Source organism: Leptodactylus fuscus, chromosome 11, assembly GCF_031893055.1.
Source record: "Leptodactylus fuscus isolate aLepFus1 chromosome 11, aLepFus1.hap2, whole genome shotgun sequence".
In the NCBI taxonomy this organism is placed as follows: domain Eukaryota; kingdom Metazoa; phylum Chordata; class Amphibia; order Anura; family Leptodactylidae; genus Leptodactylus; species Leptodactylus fuscus.
Window position 1 is genome coordinate 37,076,606 of NC_134275.1, and position 26,673 is coordinate 37,103,278.

A 26,673-nucleotide genomic window follows, 5' to 3' on the forward strand; every position below is an offset into this window, starting at 1 on the left:
GAGGTTTCCTCTATAGACTTTCTGCTTCTATTATATAGGGTAACCGTCAATTTCCATAGGTATAATTGACATGATGCGATTTTCAAAACTACAATGGTTTTGGAAATTGCAGCATGTTTGCTGAGCATAAAACGCTGCTAATTTTTCTGCTGCTTTTCTGCCGTGTGCAAACCACAGCGATTACGCTTTTTTTTTTTTTTCCCAAGGCAAACTGTAGCTTTCGTAAAACTCGTTCAGAATGAGTTCGTAAAAATCAGATCCCATTGATTTCTATGGGTGCCGGCATACGCGCGTATGACATTGAAAGCAATAGGGAAAAAAACCCTCCCATTGATTTCAATGGGTAGCGCGCATATGCCGGCACCCAAAGAAATCAATGGGATCTAGTTTTCATGCGCTCATTCTGAACGAGTATTACATTCAGAATGAGCGGAGCGTAACTCCGTGTGCAGGCTCCCTAAAAGTAGAAAATTACTGTGAAACACATACACATTAGGTATCCCTGTGTCTGAAAGTACCCGGTCTACTAAATATAGGATATCTGCAGAGGTTAATAGGAGCACTGCAGATACCCTATATTCAGCCAGGCTGACTTCCAAGTGGGGGAAAAAAAAACCCAGTCCTCAAGCTCAGGGAAGGGGCAGACAGACAACCAAAACACCCCCTCCCCTCTCCCAGCATCTACTGCACCCAAAAACTCCGACCATTTTAATTTTTGAAATTTTCCAGTAGCTGCTACATTCCCCCCCCCCCTCGGCTTATACTCGAGTCAATAAGTTTTCCCAGTTTTTTGTGGTAAAATTAGGGGTCTCGGCTTATATTCGGGTTGGCTTATACTTGAGTATATACGGTAATCTATATAAATTTGGTATTGCCATCATCATAATAACCCGTTGAAAAAGTTACAAATGTCATAAAATAAGTTTTTGTTTTCACACAGTACACCCTATAATCGCTAAAGAAAACATGATGCCATCTTAAACTAGACTCGCAAAAACGCAACCCCCGTGTTATGATGCAAAAATTAAAAAGTTAAGACTTTTGAAAAGGAAAAAAACTGCCACATCCTTAAAGAGACTTTCCCATGAACATAATCATATTTATAGACAAATAAAAGTTTAACACATTTGCAAACATAATTTCAAATATTACAGTGTTTTAAAGATTTCCTGTAACCACTTTAGTAGTGACATCAGTTGTCTTGATCAGTTGCCAATGGAAATGACTATGAATGCAGGAAGTTTCTATGGTCTGGGACTTGTCAGACACCCAGCCATGATGTCATTATTGTGGATGGGTTATTAGGCAGGGGCACTACATGTATGAGAAGATATCCTGGCCACAATAAGGACATCATGGCTAGTTATCAGGCAAGGGCACTACATGTTCAAGAAGATAAGGACATCATGGCTCAGTTTTTGACAAGTCCCAGACCATAGAAAGTTTCTTCATTCATGGTCATAGCCATTGGCAACTGATCAAGACAACAAATGCCATCAATAACATGGTAAAAGGAAATACTGATATATTCGTGGTAATACCCCTTTATGGCCCAAACTTTAAAATGTATATTTAAAGGAGTTGTCCAGGATATATCTATCTATACATACAGAGATATAAAAAAAGCAAACCTATACAGACCTTTTCCCTTTGCCCCAGTGACTCCCAGCACGGCCTGGTCCTGCTGATTTATTTCGGCGGAAGTTCCTGGTGAGTATATTTATTTTTCACCCACCTGGACTAATTAAAAAAAGAAAAAGAAAAAAAAGATACACTGGACAACTTCTCCAAGGGGTTACTCACAGGTAAGATATTTCTACATGAATTAAGGTACAGGTACTACAAAAATAGATCAAAGATTTTATTATAAAATTGCACAGTGATAAACCAGTAATGAGAAATAAAGGATTGGAGTTTTCTATAAAGTGACTTGTAACCTGATCCTTTCAAGATCAAAATCAATACAGATTTGAGAGCTTGCCATGTTCTGCATATGGACTACTGTATCTGGTGATACTAACAGTATATGCTGAACTTAGTACCTTGAAGATACAGTCACTAAAGCCCAACCCTCCTGACAAAACAATGGAGGAAGTTAAGACAAGCATTTCCTATGCCAAAATCAGTTACCGGTAATTCCCAGGCTCTGGCCTCTTACTAATTCATGTTCCCCTCCATGTGTCAGAATAGAAATCTATATGGTGGCTTAGTGGTTGGCACTGCAGCCTTGCAGCACTGGAGTCCTGGGTTTGAATCCTGCCAACAGATGGCATCTTCAAGGAGCTTGTATGTTCTCCCAGTGTTTGTGTAGGTTTCCTCCCACACTCCAAATACATACTTGGTTTTTACCCCTTCCTTCTCATTTTTCCTAAAAAAATAAAAATAAAAATGGCTAGTGAGGCATGGACAGATCAAAATGGTGCATCTTTAATGCACAAGTGGCCGTGCACCAAAGATGTGCCACAACTACTACCATCTGACATAGAGGAAAACGTAAATTCCCCCATTCTGTACACGGCCATCAAAGCAAGCAGTGTTCCTACATATAGAAATATTCAAATTGATCAATTCCATTCTTAAAAATGGTAAACTTTTGCTTTCATGTCCTTTGTTCACCAAGCAATGATTTATCCAAACGACGCTAGGAAATGTCCATGATCCTCCTTTAAGGATATGATGCAGTGCTGCCATCACTTCCAGTCACTGGCTGATAGGATTGGATTGTCCATTTTGAGTTCCTGGGTCACCAGCTTCATTACCAGCTGCTGATTCAACTATCCGGCTTTGTAAGAACTTCCGAACATCTTTAATCATGGGCCGCAGCACCTGAATGAGGGCACCCAGTGCAGCTTGAGTCCCCTCCATAGCTTGGGCTTGCCTTTCTTGAGCGCTGGCTTGGACTTCTTGCGACCTGCGAATCATCTGTAGGATATCATTCTGCTGCTCCAGATGTTGCGCAATCTCCCTTACGTGTAAGTTAGTCACTCTCTGTTCTTGCAAGAGCCGGGCAGAGTTCAGAGCAATTCGGTTCTTCAGTTCTTGAGGTTTTCCCGTGACTTCAGCAGAAGGAGAGATGATTTCTACAGGGGTCTCAGAGGTAACGGTATTGGGGGCTTCAGTTGTGCAGTACTCTACTACGTTTTCCTCCAAAGTGTGATAGGTTGTTTCAGTAGGAACTGAAAAAAAGAGTTTTTGGTTAACACATAAAAAAATGGAGACCTTAATTCAAATTTTGCATTTAAATCCTAGTAAAATCCCAAAGTCAATCAGGATTTATGCTATATATGAATACGAGGCTTCACTCTCAATATATGACTATAAAGTAGTAATAATGTAGGTATATCACACAATTTTTAGTGAAGGCAAAGTCATTACCAATGGCTGTATTTGTAGGTTATTTGCTCCCTTCTGGTCCTCAGCTGTGTCATGTGACCAGGTGTGGACAGTAAGCAATTTTCTCTACTTATTCCTTTAAGAGTCTTGATGTGAATCTTATAGGAATAAACAGGGAAACTGATTTCCTGCCACATGAAAATCTGGGTCAGCTATAGAGTTAACGTGTTGGTTACAAGACACAGCGAGGAACGGAAGAAAGCAAATAACCTACAAATACAGCCACCAATAGTATAATTTACATCAAGTATTTTGATCATAGGTTCCCTGTGCTATGGGCTTTAGGCCCACTAAAGATTCTCACCGCACCCAAGAATGGAGCTCAATTGTAAACTCATCTTAATAAAGAGGAGGTCACGCATATGTGATGCAGCTCCATTCATCTCTACAGGCCCAGCAATCACAGGGTATCACTACACTCCTTGCACCCAATGAATGTAAATACGAACGCATTGCAACTGGCTCATTGCCATTACTGTGGCACAATGATGACCAAAAATCCATCAGGTTTTGAATACTGTGTTTATCATGTGGCAGACATGATAAGTCGCAACGCGACTGCATTCACTTTCATTAGCTGAATGATACAGACACCAGTACCCTGCACCCAAAGTCTTTGTGCGTCCCTAAGAATCCTTTCACATCAGCATCTTATTTCCAATGTTCTGTTCCATTAGATGGGCAGAGCAAAAACAACCCAGAAGCAACATATCAAATGTGCCCGATGTACTCCATTGACAATAATGGAGTCCGTTGCGTTTCTGTCATATGGACTGACATTTTACCATTCTACCACCTATGGCAGAATCTGCAACCGAGGCTGCTAACAGAATGTGAAATCGCCACCAGGATGTTTCAATCTCTCAGGCTCAAGATGGCAAGTCATAAGATGCCAGGATGAGGATGCCATGATAGCGCAAGTACCCTCATAATAACACTTATTCTTAGCATTTAAAATCCATTGGTGCCCATGTTGGGCATGGCAAGACACTTCATCCACTCACTTTGTGACAGAGTTACGGTGCCAGGTGAACTGATGGACACTTGGGCAGGTATTTCCGCGGGGCATTCTTGGGTGGGTAAGCTGAGGATGGCGCTTTCACCCAACAAGTTGCATATTCGCTGTTGTAGCGGGGTGAGCATAACAGGTGGGGTGCTGACGTCCCCTTCGCCTTCCACTGTGGCACGTGCCTGCGACATTTTCCTTCTCACCTCAGTCTTCAGGTCCGACCACTTCTTCTTCACTTCTGCCAGTTCCCGGTGGCACGTACTGATGGCGTTTACACGCTTTAGGATATCATACCAGGCATTGCTTTTGGTCAGCAGTGGCACTCCAGCATTGTAATGGTTAATCAAGATGTGTTTCTGCTTCTCCATTTCCTCCATGATGATTTCCACCTCTTGCTCTGAGAAATTCGTTTTTCTCTTCTTGGCTGGCGTAGCCATTACCCCACTAGAGGATGTGGAATAGGCCGCAATACGTAAATTGCGTAAGTGGGGCGGCAAAAAAGCTACGCAGCGTAACGGCTTCGAGAATCTGCCTCTTTATCCCGAGTGTACGCACTATTGCGGAGAGATGGATACGCCCCTTCATGTGATCTGTGCGCTCATTGGCTCAATAGGTTATCAATCTAAACAACGCCTCTTCTTAGGGGCTAGTCGTGACCGTAAAGATTGCTTGTTGATGATTGGTTAATACTCGTGCCAATCATTTGTTTCTGCTTTTCTATTGGTCAACTAGATTATAAACGTCTGCATTACATTGTATAGTTCCAGTAAGAGTGAGAACATTATGTCAACGCTGATTACGATAAGACTGAAATAAACTATGAGGGAAAGCTATCGGCGATTCAGAGTTGATTCTAAATTTGAAAAGAGCCCACCCCCGTTTCCCTCCTAATGCGTGAAATGTGATTGGCTACTTCACCTGTCAATTACTTCATAAAAGCCAATAGCAGATTAGATTCACCTTACTGGCACACCCCGTAAGATTATGGATTCTGATTGGTCGTGGCAGTGGGAGGAGCATTGTGATTGGTTGTGGGTGGGAAAGAAGCGGCTGGTTACGTCAGGGAGGTGTGAGCTGATGCGTTTCCTGCCGCCATATACCGGCATTTAATGAGTACTACGAGCTTCGTGGCTGACGACTCCCGGATCTGTCAAGTGCCTGCTGGCTCCGTCCTACCGTCTATGGCCCGTCCTCGCACATTGGTGTCGCCGCTGCTGAGCGGGGTGTTCTGCCAGTGTGATACATTGACGGGCTCCCCTCACACTCACGAGGCCTCCTCATCTCTGGCGGCTGCCTTGGCTGCGGACCCGTGCGGAGGCGCCCTGTGCGGCGGGCCTGAGCATGAGCGGCGGCTGCAGATTCTCTTCCAGGAGCTAGACGTTAATAAAGATGGTGCCATCTGCATCAATGACCTGGCTGTGGGGCTGAAGAAGCTGGGAGTGCACCGGACAGAGCTGGAGCTGAGGGTAAGAGGGGCTGGGAAGGGGTGGGCTTGTATTACTATGCTTGATAGGCCATGCTGGGACATGTAGTCCATGCACTAATAGTATAGATCTGTATGATACTGAATACCTATATCACTGCTGAGGGTTTGTTACAGCTGTGTCCTTTCTAGTTGGGCCTGATACCTCTGTTCTACACTGTAACAAATGGTCAGCATATAACTGATGGTCTCTGTGGCTATGTTTAGTCAATATGGGGCTACTACAACACATGGCTATCATTGCCAGTCCAAGAGACTATGAATGAAGCCTGACCATCAACCCAGGTAAATGGTCTTGTGGGGGTCCTGCTAATCTGGACTGTTCCTTGTCACAGGGACTTTAGCTCAGTGTGGTTTATGCTATAGGTGACTGTATGTGATGAGCTTTCTTTTCTGCAGCTTTAAAGGGCTTTATCCAACTCTTAAAATGTTGGCCTATCCTTAAGGAAGATTTCGGGTGAATAGATGTAGACTAGATCTATAACTAGGCAATCAATTATATTTTGGGTTCCTCCATGGATCAGCTGTTTCCCAGAGCATGTGCTCCTGTTATCTAGACAATGCTGGGTGTGCACACCCTGGGAATGAGGTGATCTCTGTGTGGGGAGGTCGTCCAACAGTCTGATTCTCTCTTCTAAAGGTGATGACCCATCTTAAAGAGGTTTTTCATGAGGCTTTCAGTACCTGCTTCCCCCATGTTCTAGTGTGGATGGCCTGATCACATGATTGGAACACCTGGCCCTTGAGTCACTTCAGCTTCCTCCCCTCTCCTGTGTATACTGCATGTTAGCTGTGCTATGGCGCTGGCTCATGCATCATAATGATGATCTGCCCCTCATAGTACAAGCAATGAACACAAGGGAGAAGGTGTAGCCATTTGGGTGCTGGTAAGATCACATGACCTGGGGTCAGAACCAGTCCTGAAACCTGTGGTCCATTTTCAGTAGAATCTGATGACTTGCGTACTGGTGGACTATCGTTTATTTAGGGGTTTTCTTTCTATTAACTCTTGTCACCTACTCCGTGGATACTGGAGTAAGTGATGGATGTCTGCTACAGGGACCTTCAATGAATGGCATGGGCACCACTCCAGTTACTTCTGTGTAATGGTGATCACATGTACCACGCCAGTCCTTGTTCTCATGATCACATGGCTCGCACCCCTGTAATTCTGTGGCTAGTGCATCATTGTTACAGCAGTAACAGTCCTGGCTATTGTCAATACACTTTTCCCCCTCTACTAATGGCATTTGGCAATCACTTGCAGTTTACAAAGTGACTGGCGTTCTGATAAATGTTAGGGGCAGGTGAGGAAAGCTATCCTCTGAGCTAAATAAACACTGCAGATCTATGTGTATCTGCCCACCCATGTAGTGGGGGATGGGACGTGCACCCCCCCCACACACACACACACACTCTCTGTTTATACAATCTCCACTTGAGGATTTCCATGGTCACAGGGGTGTGCCACCCATATCAGTTGTATTGTCTAGCAAATGGCTTCCATTAACATCTGACAGGATGGTCACCCGGAGGTGCTGCCTCTAACAGGGATGCCTGAAATAACTTTGGGCTGAGTCTCCTTATTAGCATGGAGAATGTTAACAAATTCCCATCCCCCTACTCACACACAGAGCAGTGAGATAATGTTTCAGGTCTCTGACAAGACATAGTGGCAACATATTTTGTAGCGGTTTACAAGTCTAAGGATGTGTAAAAAGTCATATAAGACTTTACCATGTAGAAAAAAAATAAACGTAAACCATAAGATTGTGGGCCCGGCTCACAGGAGCTTATAAAATGACGAAACTGTGGTTGGGGAGCACATGAAATAAGTGCCAAGTCCTTGATGTGCTCTTGTGCCACCATGTTTCTGCTCCTTAAAGCAGTTATCATCATATTGCTGACTATCTACAGGATAGGTCACCAGTATGGGATCTGTGGGGGCCTGACTCCTGGACCCTGCACAAATCACATACTTATGAATTACATTATGAACAAATAATTCAGGACTGAAAAACCCCTTTAAATGGGAACAGATCATGGAGGAAAAGATTTCCTAATCTTCCCTTCTTTGGATCTGTTCCTGAAACTTAGATGTAACCGTATAGTGATTATCAGTGTCTTTCAGAACCTATGAAAAGCTGGATGGTGCAGTATATCTTCTTTCATGTGTTGGTCTGATAGGGGAGAGAATATATAATAGTAAAGGCTGGAATAGCCTCTGATGCTTATCTTCTAGATGCAATCATATTACAAGTTCCGAGGCCTGATGATCATTTCGGGTCTGACCCCTTTAGGTGTCATGGAGACCTTTCTTTAGCTCTAAATAACAAATGCATCAATATCTAAATGCACATGGGCTGATGCTAAGGTTTTTGGTGCAATGAATAGGTAGGGCCCATGACAGCTCTACATCTGATGAAATACCAGCCACACTGTGGTCCCCTATCACTAAGTCGCTGTATGTTAGCGTTTTTAATGTATGTTATTGCTGAAGTGGGGAGGGGGGGTGGTTATGTTTAAGTATGTTATTGTAAGGTTATAAGTATAAGGCTTTGGCTGTAACAATGGTCATATGTGCCTATATCTGAATAGGGCTTACTGAAATCCATGTACTTGCTGCAGGCACAGCCCTATATGAAGGGGCTTTCAGGTGCGAAATCTGGCGCTAAAGGCCTGTTTGTAGGATTATTTTACAGGATTTCTTGCAATGAGTGGGTAGTTCAGAGTTTTTTTATTGTGGGTGTGCTATTCTGGTTTCTGTAGGCCTCGCTGACAGGTCTCATGCCGCGTTAGTTCACTGCTGAGCGCTGACTCAGTCCTCTAGTATGGTTACTCATCTGTGTTTAGTGATGTCGTTTTGTCACATACCGCCCATGTGCATCTATACAATGAAGTAGCTTAATCTGTGCTGGGAAAACGCCCAGCACAATATCTCCCATAGCTGAGCTCACTTGTACTCAACTGCATTGTATGAAATCTTCTGGATGATAACAGACAATGTGGCACTATGTTGTCACACTGTCCCATTGTATGTATATGTCTGCCCCTCCCCACCAGGCATTTCTTTCTTCTACTACATCTGTAACACTACTGTATAAATACCTTATAGGGGTTTTCTGTTCTATGTTAATTGTGACCTGTCCTTAGTAGAGGTTAATTAAAAAAAAAAATCAGCAAGTGTCCAACACCCAACCCCTGTGGATTATCTGTTTGAAGTGATAGCGGCGCGCTTTGCTGCTCCACATGTCCATTCACGTGAATGTGGCTGAACTACAACTCCAAGCACAATCCGCTATACAATGTGTGCCACTGTGCTGGGGGTCTTTGAAGAGGCTGCCGTCTCCTCAAACAGCTGATTGGTGAGGACTCCTGCTGATCTTCAGGGATGGTGTATTAGTTGATCAGCCTGGAAAACCTGTTTAAGATTGGGGGCCCTATGTGGAGTAAAACCTCTGTGGACTTTCTATGAAAAGTGCTGCGGGAAATACTGTGGCGTGTTTCCACCACTGTTTTTCCAGCAGCGCTATTCCGCTGTGGCCTGCTATGTGGGGCTTTAGCCTAAAGGGGTATACCAGGTCTCTGATGTGCCGTACAGTGGCTGTGCTTGGTATTGCAGGGCAGCTCAATTGGTTTTTGAATGGGACCAAGGTGCAGCTTGGTCATGTGACAGATGGATGTGTTGTCACTGGCAGGAGAAGAGGAAATGGAGAGCAATATCATAGTTCGGACAACCCGTTTTAAAGGGATTCTACCACTAAAACGCTGTTTTGTGTGCTTTAGACTTCGGAATAGCCTTTAGAAAGGCTATTCGTCTCTTACCTTTAGACGTGGTCTCTGCCGCGCCGTTCCTTAGAAATACCGTTTTTTTTTACCGGTATGCTAATGAGTTCTCCGCAGCAATGAGGGCGGGCCCCAGCACTCAAACTGTGATGGGGGCGTCCCCACTGCTGCCCGAGAACCCGCTCCAGCGACGCCTTCTTCTTCAGCTGCATCCTTCCCTTCTCTGTTGTCTTCCTCCTTCGTCCGCTCTGACGCCTGCGCAGTCTTGCCTTGCGGCCTCGCAGTCGGCTCTACTCTCGGAGCCGACTGCGCAGGCGTCGGAGCCAATGAAGAAGGAAGACGACAGAAGGGGAGGATGCAGCTGAAGAAGGCGTCGCTGGAGCGGGTTCTTGGGCAGCAGTGGGGACGCCCCCATCGCAGTTTGAGTGCTGGAGCCTGCCCTCATTGCGGAGCTCATTAGCATACCGGTAAAAAACCGGTATTTCTAAGGAACGGCGCGGCGGAGACCACATCTAAAGGTAAGAGATGAATAGCCTTTCTAAAGGCTATTCCGACTTCTAAAGCAGAAAAAACTGCGTTTTAGTGGTAGAATCCCTTTAAGGTTTTGAATTCCTTTTTAGGTTTGGTTCCTTAATCCTTAACACATGGAAAATATAAGGTCTCGCCTATAGAAAACATTGTACTCGATGATGGATCTGGGTGACGTCTTTCATGCACTGAAGTGTGGCATGCTGCATGTAAATGTCAACCTACCATGGAAATGACCATGTAAAGCTCCCGTGAAGGCAATTCTGTACACGCCACTATTTAGTTCTTATTGCCAAAGAAGACTCTCCAGGAAGCTGCACCTCTTGTAAGGTTTTCACTGGGAGTCTATACCAATAGAAAGCACCATTGAAGTCACTGAGATATTTATACACTCACCGGCCACTTTATTAGGTACACCATGCTAGTAACGGGTTGGACCCCCTTTTGCCTTCAGAACTGCCTCAATTCTTCGTGGCATAGATTCAACAAGGTGCTGGAAGCATTCCTCAGAGATTTTGGTCCATATTGATATGATGGCATCACACAGTTGCCGCAGATTTGTCGGCTGCACATCCATGATGCGAATCTCCCGTTCCACCACATCCCAAAGATGCTCTATTGGATTGAGATCTGGTGACTGTGGAGGCCATTGGAGTACAGTGAACTCATTGTCATGTTCAAGAAACCAGTCTGAGATGATTCCAGCTTTATGACATGGCGCATTATCCTGCTGAAAGTAGCCATCAGATGTTGGCTACATTGTGGTCATAAAGGGATGGACATGGTCAGCAACAATACTCAGGTAGGCTTTGGCATTGCAACGATGCTCAATTGGTACCAAGGGGCCCAAAGAGTGCCAAGAAAATATTCCCCACACCATGACACCACCACCACCAGCCTGAACCGTTGATACAAGGCAGGATGGATCCATGCTTTCATGTTGTTGACGCCAAATTCTGACCCTACCATCCGAATGTCGCAGCAGAAATCGAGACTCATCAGACCAGGCAACGTTTTTCCAATCTTCAATTGTCCAATTTCGATGAGCTTGTGCAAATTGTAGCCTCAGTTTCTGAAAGGAGTGGCACCCGGTGTGGTCTTCTGCTGCTGTAGCCCATCTGCCTCAAAGTTCGACGTATTGTGCGTTCAGAGATGCTCTTCTGGCTACCTTGGTTGTAACGGGTGGCTATTTGAGTCACTGTTGCCTTTCTATCAGCTCGAACCAGTCTGGCCATTCTCCTCTGACCTCTGGCATCAACAACGCATTTCCGCCCACAGAACTGCCGCTCACTGGATGTTTTTTCTTTTTCGGACCATTCTCTGTAAACCCTAGAGATGGTTGTGCGTGAAAATCCCAGTAGATCAGCAGTTTCTGAAATACTCAGACCAGCCCTTCTGGCACCAACAACCATGCCACGTTCAAAGGCACTCAAATCACCTTTCTTCCCCATACTGATGCTCGGTTTGAACTGCAGGAGATTGTCTTGACCATGTCTACATGCCTAAATGCACTGAGTTGCCGCCATGTGATTGGCTGATTAGAAATTAAGTGTTAACGAGCAGTTGGACAGGTGTACCTAATAAATTGGCCGGTGAGTGTATATAAGCTAGAGGTGACTGCCATAGACATTATACAGCACAGGATTTACCCTATACTTACCGTATATGTACAGTCACCTCTTCATCTGGATCTACTGTGTAAAGATCTGTTACTGGTGTCTTGACAAAGATAAGTTTCATTTCATCTCTGGGGGTCATCCTTCTCCCTCTTATCTCTAGATGTATATAACCCTGCTGTATTTAAGCAGTGTCTTGTTGACTCAGGATTAGCCTTATAATGTGCTTTGTACCTCCATCATTTCCTTAATCCAGTTAGGATCTTAACACGCACTGACTTCCTCTTGGTCTCCTTGCTCACCTTTCCATTGAGTGATCTCCTTATATAGGCCACTCCTGTGCTAGCCATTACCTCAGCAATCTATAGACCAAAGTAACCAGTTAATGTTTAATAGAATTCTCAAGGGTGGCTAAAGTCTAGAAAAATATGGAGATTACATATCTTCAACTTCTCATGCTTAGAGAATGGTTAGACTACAAGCATTATTGTACTAACATTAAAGGGGGTTGTCTATTGGTGGCCTATTCTTGGTCTAAGGCTTAGACTCTAAGCCATCAATATTGAGTTGGCAGGAGTCCAAAACCTGGGTACCCTGCAGATCAGCTGTACCAGCGCTGCACGGCTCCTATTATAGTTTACAGACTGGTGGCAGATGTAGATACTGCAGTACTGTGACATTGATGTCTATGGGGCAGCACTTCAGTACTAAGCACAGTCATTAGGCAATGTTGTCTGGCAAAGCTGGAGTCCTGGGTCTGAATCCAACCAAGGACAACATCTGGAGAGAGTTTGTATGTTGTCCCTGTGTTTGCTCCCACATGCTAAAAGTATACTGATGGGTAAATTGGCTTCTTACTCTTATGGGTTTTGTGGATGAGCGCCATCCACCAACAACCCTATTCCGCGACACTCCCTACGCTGAGAGTCCCTATGAGAAAAGGGTTTTAGAAATGTTTGTTATATGGCACTGAGTGGATAAGTAGCAAATAGGCCACAACATTCAATGTCCTAGTCCCATGATATACTGGTGGCCATAAGTGACCTAGGCAGTGTCCTGCATGTTATTCCTGTATTGTAATGAGGAATACAGTAACTTTGACTTCAGGACTGTTTCCCCTCAGCCGGTATGGATAGATCTACTGCCTTATTTAAGGCAATAAAGTTCTGTTCACACTTGTCAGGCTTTGGTCAAAAATGTCCGATGCCAGGCTATATTGTGGTGTTCGCCTATGTCTTCATATGTATGTTGGATACAGTATGGCACTTTATACCGAGCAATTATAAACCTTGCTGTATTACACGTGTCATTGAGCTCTGTATAAAGTATACACTTCTTTAATGTATCCCTCCTTTACAAAGTATGCGAATGAGTTACTCTGCTCATAGTCCGCCCTTATAGTAGGGGTTTTACTTTCCACAACATTCCTTCAGGTCCTCAGAGATTGACCTCAATGGCTTCTCTATGTAATGCAACTTTCACATGTAAAGCAGGAAGACCTCGTCTGACGTCATCCGCCTATTCCTGCCAAGATAAGGCGACATTCCTGAGATGATGGATGTTTGGGATTCTTTACAAATGCTAGCTCCTGTAGATTGGCTTCTTATATGTGAAGACCCCTCCATGTGATCCAGGGATAGCACTAAGCCTACATAACTATATGGCTGTATCTTTTATACCTGGTGCATCACCGAAAAGCCACTTGTTCTACTGAAAACAGATGTAGGTTTATCCAAAGAACTGGATTCCAGCAGATAAAGGAGTTTTATAGGCTATTTTCAGAATCTATCTAAAGAATAGTCTGTCAATGTCAGTTTGGTGGGGGTCCGGCATATACCACAGTGATCTGCTGTTCCCAGCAGCAGGTACACAGAATGGAGCGCTGCCATTTTTTTTTTTTTCCGCAGTACTTGCAAGTACTGTAAAACGCTGCGTCTTTTCCTGTGGTGATTCCATTGCGGGCAAATCGCTGCGTTTCCGGACCGTGGGGCTCTGGCCTTTAAAGGCAAACAATCCTTAGATGAGAAGGTTTAACACCTATTGAACGCATTAAGAAATATTTAGTGTCATAGAATTGGACAGCGCCTCTCTCCCCACTCTTGACTATCTTTTTGACTTGTCAGATACCAGGGCCCCCCATGGAGGACCCTTGCAAATTTAGCTTCTAAAGAGCTCTGTATTATATCAGGGGAGGCTCTGCTTATTATGGCAATATGATATATAAGCTATGGCGCAAAATGAGTGCAGTCATCGGCCCTTCTGATGCTATATTCTGATAGACCTCAGTATGTAGTTAAGATACCCCTGTACCAATCAAGCATGTGTCTTTTGGTCCTCACTAACTTGTTAACCATAAATTGACTTTAATAAGGCACATTACTGACTCTGCCACCTGGTGGTAAGATGTGGGTACTTGTAACAGATCTCTCTTCTGCTATTAGATGTCTGATGCAAGATGACTCCTGGCACAGCGGCTGAGGGCATCAATTATCCATTGTCTGCGATGCCCTACATTGTGCAGTCTTTTATAACCTGGTCGTCATACTTACAGATGGGGTTGCCACATGCAGATATTCTCCTGCGTAGTAGAGGACTTGGCATAGCAGTATTGATCCCCCTGGCTGTAATGTCTGGTGACGGGCCAGGAGTGATGCAGGAATTTCCTTCTGGTTTGCCTGATGCTCTATACTTTGACTGGAGAACGTGTTAATGTCCATGGCTGTGATTGGCTAGACCCTGCTGCAGTGTGAATGCAGAGTCAGAGCAGCCGGCTTCTGGTCCTCTGGTGTGTGCATTTGCAGCGTGACGGTGAAACGGAGACTCCAGGTGTTCCTGTACAAGATGCCTACAGCATAAAGCCAGCCCTGCTCTCCTCACATGTTCTCAGCAACTACTGCTTTTTCATAGACGTATGACAGCACTGCCTGCAGCTGCAGAGGATCTCCAAGGAGTTTAGGGTGTGTTCCAGGTGACACAGCATCTGTACTCGCTGATCTTGAGCTCACAGGGAAGGATGATTCAGTTTATAAGGAAGGCCTTGGGCATGAATTTTACCTGGGCCGCATGTGAGGGAGACAATAAACCTAACTCTCTGAGTGCGGAGGGTTCGGAGCAAGAGGAGCAAAGCGAATCTGAGGGCCAGGTGATACTGATGGTGGTGGCACCCTTGAAGGACCTGAAGCAGGTAACGAATACCCCTTTAGTCATCGATGGCGTCTCCTCCTGATCCTCAAACACTCAGTTTTTGTTTCTGATGCTAATTCTGGTTTTGGGTGAATAAATGACTCTCTACAGTCTATAGAGACTGCCACAATACTGCTTATTCATGGTAACGTACCAGTGACACGGTTTCAGAGTTCTCAGTATGTGTCCGGAATTGTAATTGTTAAAGGCTTTCTGCTTCAGTGTCTCCTATGCCAATAATTGGCAGCGAGACGGTCAAAGTGGCAAAGTAGTCTGTGCCCGCATTCATGGTACTTGCTGAGCACAGACTCACGTGCGGCTTTACTACAGCAGACCTGATCTCTTGGTTGTCACCTGCCTAATCTTGATACCTCTCTGATATCAGCCGATTATCTCCTAAGTATCCAGGTAGCGTATGAGTGACAGCCTGCTCCAGTTTTAGTAAAGCTGCAACAGCACCCTTAAGGAGTTAAGAGACGTGAAAGCTTCTAATGATTCAGCCAATTGTGTTAATTCCTGCCTGGTTTAGTTTATTTTGTAGGCCTAGGCAGTGGCGAGTGACAAGTCTCATATTTTCCAAGCACCCTGTTAAGTGGAGGAGACTTTCTGAAGCTTGCTGTATATTATTGTCCTTGCATTGCACTCCTAGATTAGTCTGCCCATTTATTTTACATAGACTCACAAGATAGATTTATTTATATTATATATATTTTTGGCCTGTTCTTTAAGATAAGCCATAAATATCTTATTGGTAAGAGGGCTGGATGTTGGACCCCCTCCATGCAGTTGTCTGGACCGCTGTCTCTTCTGGAAGTATACAGCAGTCCTGGAAGCAGCTGGCAGTCTGTATTATAAATATACATGTATACTATGTATTGACTATACACTCTATAGAGACTAATTGCAGGCCACGCCCTTCATGGTTAACCCTACCCGTATCATCAAAACTGGTGAGTGGTTAAAATAAACCTGTCAAAAAGTGGCACATATTGAAAACCTTTTTTTTTTTTTTTTTAGTTTTTAGACTTTTGGTAGGTTTTGGGTGACTTTTATGATTCTTTTTGTTCATTTACTTGTAGTTGTTCTTGCTATCCCATGTAGTTGTATTCATGATAAAGGGCTAATTTGCACTTTGATACTATAGTAAAGGGGTATTCTGGACATGTTATTCCCTATCCACCAGATGACTACTAGGACCCTGCACGTATCACTAGAATGGGGGTACTGAGCCCCCTGTTTGAATGGAGGTGGTCGTGCCCATATGCTTGGCACTAGCTTAATGCTATACATGACTCCATAGTAACTAATGGAGGTAGAGTTGGCACTAATGCTGCTTCATAAAAATTAGATGCTTGGGACCTCCCTCCTAGTGATAGGAGATACTTATTGTCAGATTATCACTTTAGTTTCCATGATCTGATTGCTGACAATAGGTCAGAGCACTAATTCTAGTATTTGTGGTTAGGGTACACTTCTGAACTGCTTGTAGAACTTCCTCTACCTTCAGATAGGTGGTTCATGTGATTGACAGTACGACATGAAGCTGTAAAAATGGTTATTTTAGTCTTGGGATTGCCCAATGTCCTGCCCTTCCTAATATTATGACATTGAATACCTTCGGCATGTTGAGTCTTTCACCTTGTGATGTGCTCCTATATTTAGTGACCCCAGGGAATCTGTAGTCTGCTTCCCCTCTACAGCTGCTGTCACGTCGCTCCTTTCCTGACGATTGTTGCACTGTGCACCAGATACATGGCTGGATAACCCCTGGTCACGCCTGGGGACTTGCCCCTGCTGCCATTGGCTGCTTGTAGAAGGCCGGTTATTCCAGCTGGAGTGACTTCAATGGGAGGGGGCAGGTCTCAGTCTCCCAATCACAGCTGGGCGTAGATACCTAAAGCTGGTGACCTGCCGGCTTGTGCAGTTACACGAGGAGAGGTGTGCTGCTGGTGCACAGGGACAAGACTCTGTTACCCGTGCAGGTGTAGGCAGCACCTTCACCATGCTTTGTCTCAGCTTGTACGTACCGGTGCTCGACCAGTCTCCGGCAGAGTTTCAGTACTTTGAGTCAGATGGGCTCCCATCAGAGCTGAAGTCCATCTTTAGGCTAAGTGTTCTGGTTCCCTCTCAGGAGTTCTCTACCTACCGTACATGGAGGCAGGTGAGTCCTTTGCTGACTTTCATTGCTCTTCTTAAACCCTTTGGGCTTTGGCAATTATTTTTTTTTTTCTTCCTATGACTTGACTTATTCCATGTCACTGTGAATGACACCATGTTGGTCGGTGTCTATAGTACTGATCGCACATTCCACCTTGCATGCTTTTTCAACTGAAGATCTGTATCTGAAGATATCTATATGAATTGCTTTGGGTGCTAAATGTAAGGGCGCCTTCACATGTGCAGTTTGGATGCAGTTTTTCTTCAGTCTGTTGGCATTAGTGAATTGAAGAGAAATATATAAAGTTTAGTCAGATCTAAAATTACAGCCTCTACAGAAATTTTATATATTTTACTTATTTGTATAACGTATATTAAATCTAGTTTATGCATTTTTTTAATGTATGCATGCATTGCAATTTTAGGGCATGTTCACACGACTGTAATTAACGGTGTACAAATCTAGTGCGTTTTTTGCCGTGCAGCTTACAGCCTAAATCTAAAGGTGCTCTTCAGGTTACTGCTGTAGATTGGTTCGGTGATGGCCCCATCCAATGGTGCTATGCCGTGCAGGGTCTGCTCTGCTTCTGATACTGGAACTGCAGCACAAAATGGCAGATGCATTTTTTTTTTTTTTTTTTTGTGTGGGGGGGGGGAAGGCGTCTTTTGTAGACTCCCAAGACATTAGACACTTTCTGCATTGGAATGTGTAAAAGTTCTGTATAACGATTTCCTTATCAGCAAAGCTAGTGAGCTATCATCAGAGAAGTTTCCAGAGATGGATTTTTCTTATATTCATGGGTGCATTCGTCTGACTTCTATCGCTTGTTAAACTGGCAGCTGACCCTGTGCCCGCTGGTCGGTCACGGTTCCCTAATGTCACACACCCAACTATCTTTAGATTTCAGCACTTGGTGTCCCCGCAGGGAGTTGTGTGACTGCAGCTCAGACAGTTTACAAAGGTCACTGTAAAGCTCCCCGCTGATCCCGCTCATCTCTCTACTTGGCAGTATGATGGGTGCCATCTTAACCCCTTGCTTGCCACAGTCTATCATAGCTTTCAGAATTTGGTGACTTTAAAGTAAAATTTCGTTCTAATTGAAGAACTTTCATGATCAGAATACTTCCTTCTTGATAGCTGTGAATGTCTTTGACCTCTGCCACTTGTTTCACACTTATACCTTGGACATACCCTGAGGATGTGTGAGTCAGCTTTTGCATACTGGTTTTGATGGGTATGTCCTGGTATTGGAATCCTGTTGTGTCCTAAGCACAGCAGATACAACCTGCATCTTTGGTGCCTGGCTGGGACTGACATCTCTGTATCTATAATTATAAAGCAGCGATACTGCATGTTTCTGTGACGCCACTAACTCTCTTGATCTTGTTCTTTCCAACAGAAAATAGTGAAAGCTGGCGATAAGGACCGTGATGGACAGCTAGACTTTGAGGAGTTTGTGCACTACCTCCGCGATCATGAGAAGAAGCTGAGATTAGTCTTCCGTAGCCTGGACAAGAAGAATGATGGTTAGTATTTCTATTCATGTTCATCCCAGCAGCGCACCTGTACCGGGCATCAGATTCTGCATTGGTTGTTTGCCCATAGGCTTATATGCTTAGGAATACTTTTTGGCAGGAGCCGTGCTCTGACGCAGATGTTCAGCTTTGTATGGGGGCAAGCAAATCCGACAAAGCTGTATTTAGTTGATCTGTGATTATATTGGCTCCATTAAATGAACATAGGCCTCCCTGGGCACCTTTTTGATTAGGGGGCATCTGAGGTACAAGAAGTGAATCTAAACCTTAATATCACATTTCCTGTATCTAATCTACCGAATTCTGACTTTCTGATACTTTTATTCCATAGGAAGGATCGATGCCCAAGAAATAATGCAGTCTCTCCGAGACCTAGGAGTGAACATCTCTGAGCAGCAGGCCGAGAAAATCCTGAAGAGGTAAGCAGTCGACAAATGTCACTGTCAGCCTTGCGTGTCTTGTGTTCTGTTCCCTGTAGTGTGCTGACTCCATCTTTAGTTGTCTTGTCTCGGGTTTCTCCCCTAGATCCTATCCAGCCTAATGCGACAAAGTCATTTAATACCCCATTAACTTGACACAGTTCCCAAATCCCTCCAAAATTGATTTTGGACTTGAGCTAGGGAATGTGAGGGGGGTGACGCTGATTATTAGGCTCCTTACCAGCAGGTTAGGAAATCTGGAGTATTACTGAGTTGGCAGGGAGTAACAATTTGCTTTGTGCTATCTTTTCCCTTTGCTTCTGTCTGTGTGGCTGTCAGAATTAGGACGGGCCACCGCTGGGGTCCTGTCACCCAGTAAGTATGTCTCCATCATGTCTCCCTCCCGCTGTGTCTCGTGGTTTGTTCTGCTTAGTGCATGGTTGCCTGTGGATTTGCCAATGTAATTTTTGGGTCTATAAATCTGTAACTTTGGTTTTGTTTTTCTTACAGCATGGATAAGAATGGTACAATGACAATAGACTGGAATGAGTGGAGGGACTATCACCTCTTGCACCCCGCAGAGAACATTCCAGAAATCATCCTGTACTGGAAGCACTCTACGGTAAACCAGCTTATGTTTCTATTCCTCCTATTTCTAGTCTCAGGATGCATCTTGGCATCTGCAGACTCAATGCAGAAGACCTGTCACCAGGTGACATGTTATCAGTAGCTGATCCCAGTCAGTTTGTGCTGGTTTATTCCACCCCCTGCAGCAACTAGCCTCCACTTCATTGTTATGCTAACACCCGGAAGTTCTTGTCTTATATATGTGCCGGCAAGAAAAATTTGCATTAACAGTGTAGCAATAGTTCTTGCTGCAGGTGGTGACAGCATTTCGGCTGCTGCCTGACTCAGAGCATGGCTTTTACCTATTGGTTGGATTCCACCGATCCTTATCCAGTGTCTCTTCTCCCTCTGCAGATCTTTGATGTAGGAGAAAATCTGATTGTTCCAGATGAGTTTACAGTTGAAGAGAAGCAAACTGGGATGTGGTGGAGACATCTAGTCGCTGGTGGCGGAGCAGGCGCTGTGTCTCGAACATGTACAGCCCCCCTTGATCGTTTGAAAGTCCTCATGCAGGTGTGTCTCTACACTATATGGGCGCTTTTATTGTATCATTCACCAACTTCAGGCCTCACAAGGGTGACCTGGATGACTGGAATTTTTTTTTATTTTTTTTTTTTTTTTTCATTCGTCATTGAAATTCACTCTTGTAACCGGGGACGATTGTGTAATTTTTTTTATGATAGAGATAAATGGTAGGAATGTTGTACTTTGAACTATTGAGTCAGGTGTCAGATCAATGTGTGCCCTAGAACAAAGTGCTTTCTGGCATACAGCCATTCTTAGTGCAGAACACCGTGTGATGAAATTATTGGAGTGTCAGGGCTGGCAGGTCTGGGCATTGCTACCATTCTCAAACTGTCAGTGTAAAATACTTTTCCGGTAGTATTACATTTTGGCAGAGAATGCAATCCCTTACTAAGTTTAATAGATTATATAGAGGTCATTCCTTTGACAGCCATTCCTCCTGTCTGTCCCCCCACCCGAATTAATTGTGCATGTTCAACTAAGGCCAAGGATTTATTTTTTTTTTTTTTTTGGTCCACTGGAAAAAAAAGGACTTCTGATGGATTGGGTGTAAACTGACACAAGCTAAAATCCTAATGAAATGGAAATGTTAACGGTTTACTGATAGTTCAGCTAGTGTCCATTGCTAAAATCTTGTAACAGCCAATAGCTACGGACACTGCTGACTGTCACCAACGGTAGTGTGAACGACCCCTTAGTCTGCCAAGATCTTCTAAACTCCTTCCCAGATTATGGCATCCTCCAAGTCTTTGCTGATGTAATGAGACCCTTGTATTGGGGCATGCCTTTACAGTATTTACAGCACTAGCAGGTAGTCCAGCATGTCTTTATATAACTTTATTAAAAGTATTATAGCAGTGACGCACTGGCCGCTCAGTGACATCAGTCTTGAGCCAAAGTACCCTGCACTGAACATTCCTATTAGGATTAGGTATCCCTTACACAAACAAGCAGAAGCCATTGTTTTTGGATTAGCGTTGGTTTCTGAACCTGCATCTCATGTTCCCTTTTCCAGGTTCATGCTTCCCGTAACAATAACATGTCTATCTTGGGTGGCTTCACACACATGATCCGCGAAGGAGGCTTCCGCTCATTGTGGAGAGGAAACGGCATCAATGTCATCAAAATTGCACCAGAATCTGCCATTAAGTTCATGGCCTATGAACAGGTGAGACAGTCTGCTCAATCCCTATAGTTTTTGACTTTACAGTCTATTTACCAGGGTCTGGTTTCCATTATCTGTGGGACTTTGTGTATGTATATTATATAGATAGAGAGACTCAATAGTCTTATTTTGTCTTCTGCAGATTAAACGCCTCATAGGCAGTGACCAAGAGACTTTAGGAATCCGCGAGCGACTAGTGGCTGGATCCCTTGCTGGAGTCATTGCTCAAAGTAGCATCTACCCCATGGAGGTAAGTCATAGTCCTAGCACTTTGTTCAGGGACTTCATGTGCTTGTTCAAGTGACTAACCTGTTAGTTCTTTTTCAGGTCCTGAAAACACGGATGGCTCTGCGCAAGACTGGTCAATACGAAGGAATGTTAGACTGTGGGAAGAAAATAATGATGAAGGAGGGAATGTCTGCTTTTTACAAAGGATATGTTCCCAACATGCTGGGGATTATTCCTTATGCTGGAATTGACTTGGCAGTGTATGAGGTGAGATTTTAGAACTTCATTTTGACAATTTCAGGTTTTTTTTTTTTTTTGTTATATATATATATATATATATATATATATATATATATATATTAGATTGGCAGATAGTTGGTTAATATTGATTTGTAACTAAGTCCTAACTTTCTTTTGCTCCTCTTATACAGACCTTGAAGAATGCCTGGCTGAGCAGATATGCCACAAGTAGTGCTGACCCAGGAGTATTTGTCTTACTGGCTTGTGGGACCATATCCAGTACATGTGGGCAACTTGCCAGCTATCCGTTAGCATTGGTCAGGACTCGCATGCAAGCACAAGGTAAGCCTTAGCAGTGACTCCTTACCTATGGAAGCGTTTGGTGAATGTAAAGCAGGGAGTTTGAAGGGTTTTTCTATACCTAGAATATCCCTTAATTTATGACTTACTATATATACTTGAGTATAAGTTGACCTGAATATAAGCAGAGACCCCTAATTTTACCACAAAAAAAATGGGAAAACTTATTGACTCGAGTATAAGCCGAGGGGGGGAAATCCACCATTGCAGATAGTCTGGTCCTGTGCATTGCAGCTTAGTAACTCCATGGGGATCCTAGTAATAGAAGTTAACCCCATAATGTCCCTCACACTAACCCCCTGTGTGCCTCACATAAGAGTTACTGATATGTGGGACATATGGATGTAGTAATTAGGTATCTTCATAATTAAGGTCCTTCATTAGTACACCCATGTGTCTCAAGTATTAGTAACCCTTATATGGGGCACACGGGGTTAATGTGAGGGACATGATGGGGTGAACTATTAATGTGAGGCACATGGAGTTACTGAAACTAAATTAATGACCCCAAATGCCTGACATTAATAGGCAGAGTAACTAAAGGAAGGTCCCTGTGTGTGTCACTCTACTGTAGCTTCCTCTCCTCCATACAATAGACATCTTCCATAAGACACAATCCTGGCCACTCATCTGCAGGGTAGATGCTAAAGGCTAATAGGATTTAGACTCAACCTTTGACATCAGTCACGTGACCTCTTGACACGCCAGTCACATAGCAGTAGCACTAAATGACCTCCCCCTTCCAGTTTTCTGTTCTCTGTGGACCCTGACTTGTGTATAAGCCGAGGAGAGATTTTTCAGCATGAAAAATGTGCTTGAAAAGTCTGCTTATACTTGAGTATATGCGGTAATACTTCAGTTTATTAAACTTTATTTATTTATTTATTTTTTTAAGCGTCTGTTGAAGGAGCACCACAGATGACCATGAGCAAGCTCTTCAAGCACATTATAAAGACAGAAGGTGCATTTGGACTGTATCGGGGTTTGGCCCCCAACTTCATGAAGGTGATCCCTGCGGTCAGCATCAGTTATGTGGTGTATGAAAACCTAAAAATGACACTTGGCGTGACCTCTCGGTGATGAGCCACAGATGCAATGCGGTTATTGGACAATGGACTGTAGTCTTGGGGCGTAACTCCCTGGATGTGATTGGTCCCGTCTTCATTCTGTGAATGTGTTTAACACTAAAGGCAACAGTAAAGCTGTGATGACCCCAGAAACTGAAGGACATGAAGCGTTGGCATTTGAGCTAAGAACTCTTGATCTGATTTGCTGGTTGCTCCCATTCCACCCTCTTCTCCATTGGGGCCACCAGCAACTTCCAAGCTGGAGCCGTGTTTACATTGTTTTATTCTTTTTTTTGGTTTAATGTTTTACATCTTTCCCTGTTTAATGTATAGAGTTCATTTGAATGTATGTAATATAGTGTGAAGTTATGACCTGCAGCATGTGTATTGACAAAGTGCAATTGCCAAGGCAGTAGGCGGTGAATAGTTGTAACTTAACAGGCCATGCTATCTGCTTTGGGTCTGTGAAATGGCATTACCCAATTTTTGAAGTTTTCAGTTTCACAATTGGCGCTGATATGACTGCCTCATTCACTGCTTGACAATTGACCATTCTGCAGGTTGAGATATATCTGATACCCGACTCTAAATGGCATATCATCCCGGTAGTTATGCATTCCTTTCATACTTGTCTGGGTCATGTGCCATATAGAGATCATCGTAACCACATCTGCATGTCATGTTGACCCAGTGAAGGTTATATGGCCCTTTTATTGAGGCAGATCATTGGCTATAGGAACATTTGTTCCAGATCTTTGTCCCTTGTAAACTGGTCCAGTGATCAGCTCTTACTGATGACATCTGTTACATGGGCATAAAAATCCCTGTTTGTTGCCAGAACATTCTCTGTAAAGGGGAAAGTGATTCTGACATTGTATAGGGTTTTCTGGGACTTATTGAAGACCTTTCCTTGGGATCAGCGTTGCAGTGTCTTGCCTGTGCTAATGTCGCATTCATTGGTCACATGGTACAGTGGCAGCTCTGTCCCTTTCTAGTGAATGGTGCTAAGTTGCATTACCAAGCACTGCTACGGTTATGTATGGTGCTGTGCTTGGTATTCAGAGAAGAGGCTGCAGCCTCAACCACCTGCTATTGTGGGCCGGGGTGTTGGACTCTCAGATCACTATGTAATTCTTAAATACCCCTTTAACAATAGTTTTCTAGCTGAAATCATATTCACTTGTTTCAGGCAGGGAATCTACCTGAGTTTAAGGGCCATTACGGTATTTGCTCTGGAAGTGACCATACCCTGTGGTCATGGGTTTGGGGCTTGCTGCTCCTTCTTGGTGAACTGATAACCTTCACTGTGTCTAAGTGACAGTACACAATAGTACACAGTCCATCCTAGCTGTAGCATGGCCATTAGGACTGGTATGTAAATTACTGTTGTAGGGTTACCTAGCAACAGCGATTGTCTTAATTAATGCAGACGCTGTCATCCATACACAGGCTCACTGTGTTTGTCCAGGACGGTGTTTGTTGCACATTCCTCTCATGTTTCATGTTTTTACTGCCTAGCTTGTATATTTATTACCTATTTATTTATAATAAGTAACATTGAGCTATTTTTACAAATGTTCTATTATATTTAGAGTATTATGGCCTTTTTTTATTTCACTAACTTGTTTTACGTTTCATCCTTTATTTTTTTTTCCTTGATGAGTATACAAGTGGCGGATTGTAGGCAGTAGGTACTTTGGTCAATTGTGTACAGTGACCTCTGCCCTAATTTCATGATCTTGCTTAGGCTCTCCCTGCTGAAAAGTGGACTCTAATCTGTGGAGCGTATTTCACCAGAGGTTACATTTCACGTCAGCGAGTTGTTCACGCGTTCTTAGGTCATTGGGAGCAAGGAACGTTTCTGGGATTCACAAACAGATCATTTATCTGTTCAGACCTCATAAAGATACTTTGCACTTTAAATAGGATGTTTGGAGATTTGAGTGAATGTTCTGGTGCTTTCTATCTTTCCCCTTTTATCACATTGCAGCTTTTCTCCCTGTTTGTTTCTTTTATGCCTGCTATCCAGTCTTGGATTTAGGAAGCAACCATATGGTGTTGCAGCTCAGTTTAGAAGTATAACTCCCAGCATGCTTTGGGAGGTGTAGCGGAAGAGGTGCTGGTTGCTAGAAGACTGCTTTATTAGACATGGATGTAGAGTCTGACCCTATATCTTGTCAATGTTCACTAGTCTTTGGCACCCAGTATCTCTCAGCTGTTGTACAGCGGTAAAATCCCGCAAACGGGGTTGATGCTTGCTGGGATTTGCAGTTCTACAGCAGCTGCTGCATCTGAGGAAATACTTACTAAGCTTAAGCATTCATTTCAGCTCCCTTTGTCGCAAAAGGAATATACAGAATGAGTCCACAATACTCTAAGCAAGAATCAATGCAAAGAAGTGAGAAATTGTATGTTAATGTCATGTTAATCCTGCCTGCTGTAAGCGGAATGCAGTTCATGCCAAGAGCGCTTGTGGTAGAGTCTGTTTAATAAAGTCTTTATATTGTGATATTTGTGGTTTATGGGTCTTTTTCATATTTATCCACCCCCACCCCCCCTCATACCGGCAAGTTCCAAGAAATGTTTTCATATGTTAAGCACATTACAAGCTTCAAGACTTTCCCATCCAGTCTATCCTGCGTAAAACCGGATAGTCCAAGTCTCAGTCCCCAAGCCACCGATATCTTACATGTAGCTAGAAGGAGCAGTCTGTTAATCTGTAACCTGCAGTGAGAGGCGATCTCATAAGAGTGACTTCAAGGTATAATCTCATAAACACAAGAGTACGTTTAAGGACTGGCCTGGCTTAGATATTGCTAAACATATAACACTAGCAGGAGGACACGGCTTTGCACGGGTATATTTAATTTTGTTTGTGTAGTGGCAATATAAGAATTTTCCAGTTTTGCACATGTGTATTTTGTATGTCATTTGTGTGTGTCCATAAGCGTCATGTGTATCTCATTTCAAATATCAGTGAAAAACCTGCAATCGGTTGTTATGGAGACCTGGAGTAAAGCTGTGTGTTTGGGACCTTGTGTAACAGTGTCATCCACAGCACCCTGCCCCTTTAACCGGTTAAGGACCGCTGGCCGTAAATTTACGGCCAGCAGTCCTGGTCTCTAAGACCAGCCGATAGTAAATTTACGGCCGGTCTTCAGAGACTCACTAGGCAGGGGGTGGGGCGGGGGGAGGGCAGGGGTTAGGTGTTACTGACACCTAACCACCCCCTCAACAACGTTCAGTCGGACTCAGTTCCGACTGAACGCTTTAACCCTTTCGATCCTGCCGTGAAACATCACGGCGCGATCGAAAGGGATCCGCCACAGATTGAAGCTGATCGGCACCCCC

At 43.9% G+C, this 26,673-nt stretch overlaps 2 protein-coding genes across 6 annotated transcripts; one reads left to right on the forward strand and one right to left on the reverse strand.

The window, feature by feature from the left end:
- Positions 1-1,881: 1,881 nt before the first annotated feature.
- Positions 1,882-4,948, reverse strand: NAIF1 (nuclear apoptosis inducing factor 1). The gene is made up of 2 exons (XM_075260799.1): positions 4,398-4,948; positions 1,882-3,176 (listed from the first exon to the last, which is right to left on the reverse strand). The coding sequence occupies exons 1-2, from the start codon at positions 4,837-4,839 to the stop codon at positions 2,701-2,703; spliced, it is 918 nt and encodes a 305-aa protein (XP_075116900.1). The 5' UTR covers positions 4,840-4,948; the 3' UTR covers positions 1,882-2,700.
- A 519-nt stretch (positions 4,949-5,467) lies between these two features.
- On the forward strand, positions 5,468-25,831 carry SLC25A25 (solute carrier family 25 member 25). Of its 5 annotated transcripts, none has more exons than XM_075259675.1 (11): positions 5,468-5,868; positions 18,556-18,682; positions 19,023-19,110; positions 19,450-19,485; positions 19,621-19,732; positions 20,092-20,250; positions 21,278-21,430; positions 21,570-21,677; positions 21,755-21,922; positions 22,087-22,237; positions 23,151-25,831. In XM_075259675.1, the coding sequence occupies exons 1-11, from the start codon at positions 5,512-5,514 to the stop codon at positions 23,333-23,335; spliced, it is 1,644 nt and encodes a 547-aa protein (XP_075115776.1). In that variant the 5' UTR covers positions 5,468-5,511; the 3' UTR covers positions 23,336-25,831. The 5 variants fall into 5 exon arrangements, with proteins under 5 accessions (XP_075115776.1, XP_075115778.1, XP_075115779.1 ...); XM_075259678.1 differs by lacking the exon at positions 5,468-5,868 and adding an exon at positions 14,724-14,999; XM_075259679.1 differs by lacking the exon at positions 5,468-5,868 and adding an exon at positions 16,876-17,159.
- Positions 25,832-26,673: the final 842 nt, after the last annotated feature.

Bases quoted from the DNA above. Each gene is read 5' to 3' on its own strand.
- NAIF1 (XM_075260799.1), bottom strand. From the start codon at position 4,839: ATGGCTACGCCAGCCAAGAAGAGAAAAACGAATTTCTCAGAGCAAGAG. The intron at 3,177-4,397 runs GTGAGTGGATGA...TCTTTTTTTCAG, and splicing joins CACCGTAACTCTGTCACAAA to TTCCTACTGAAACAACCTAT.
- SLC25A25 (XM_075259675.1), top strand. From the start codon at position 5,512: ATGAGTACTACGAGCTTCGTGGCTGACGACTCCCGGATCTGTCAAGTG. The intron at 21,678-21,754 runs GTAAGTCATAGT...GTTCTTTTTCAG, and splicing joins GTAGCATCTACCCCATGGAG to GTCCTGAAAACACGGATGGC. The intron at 22,238-23,150 runs GTAAGCCTTAGC...TATTTTTTTAAG, and splicing joins GACTCGCATGCAAGCACAAG to CGTCTGTTGAAGGAGCACCA.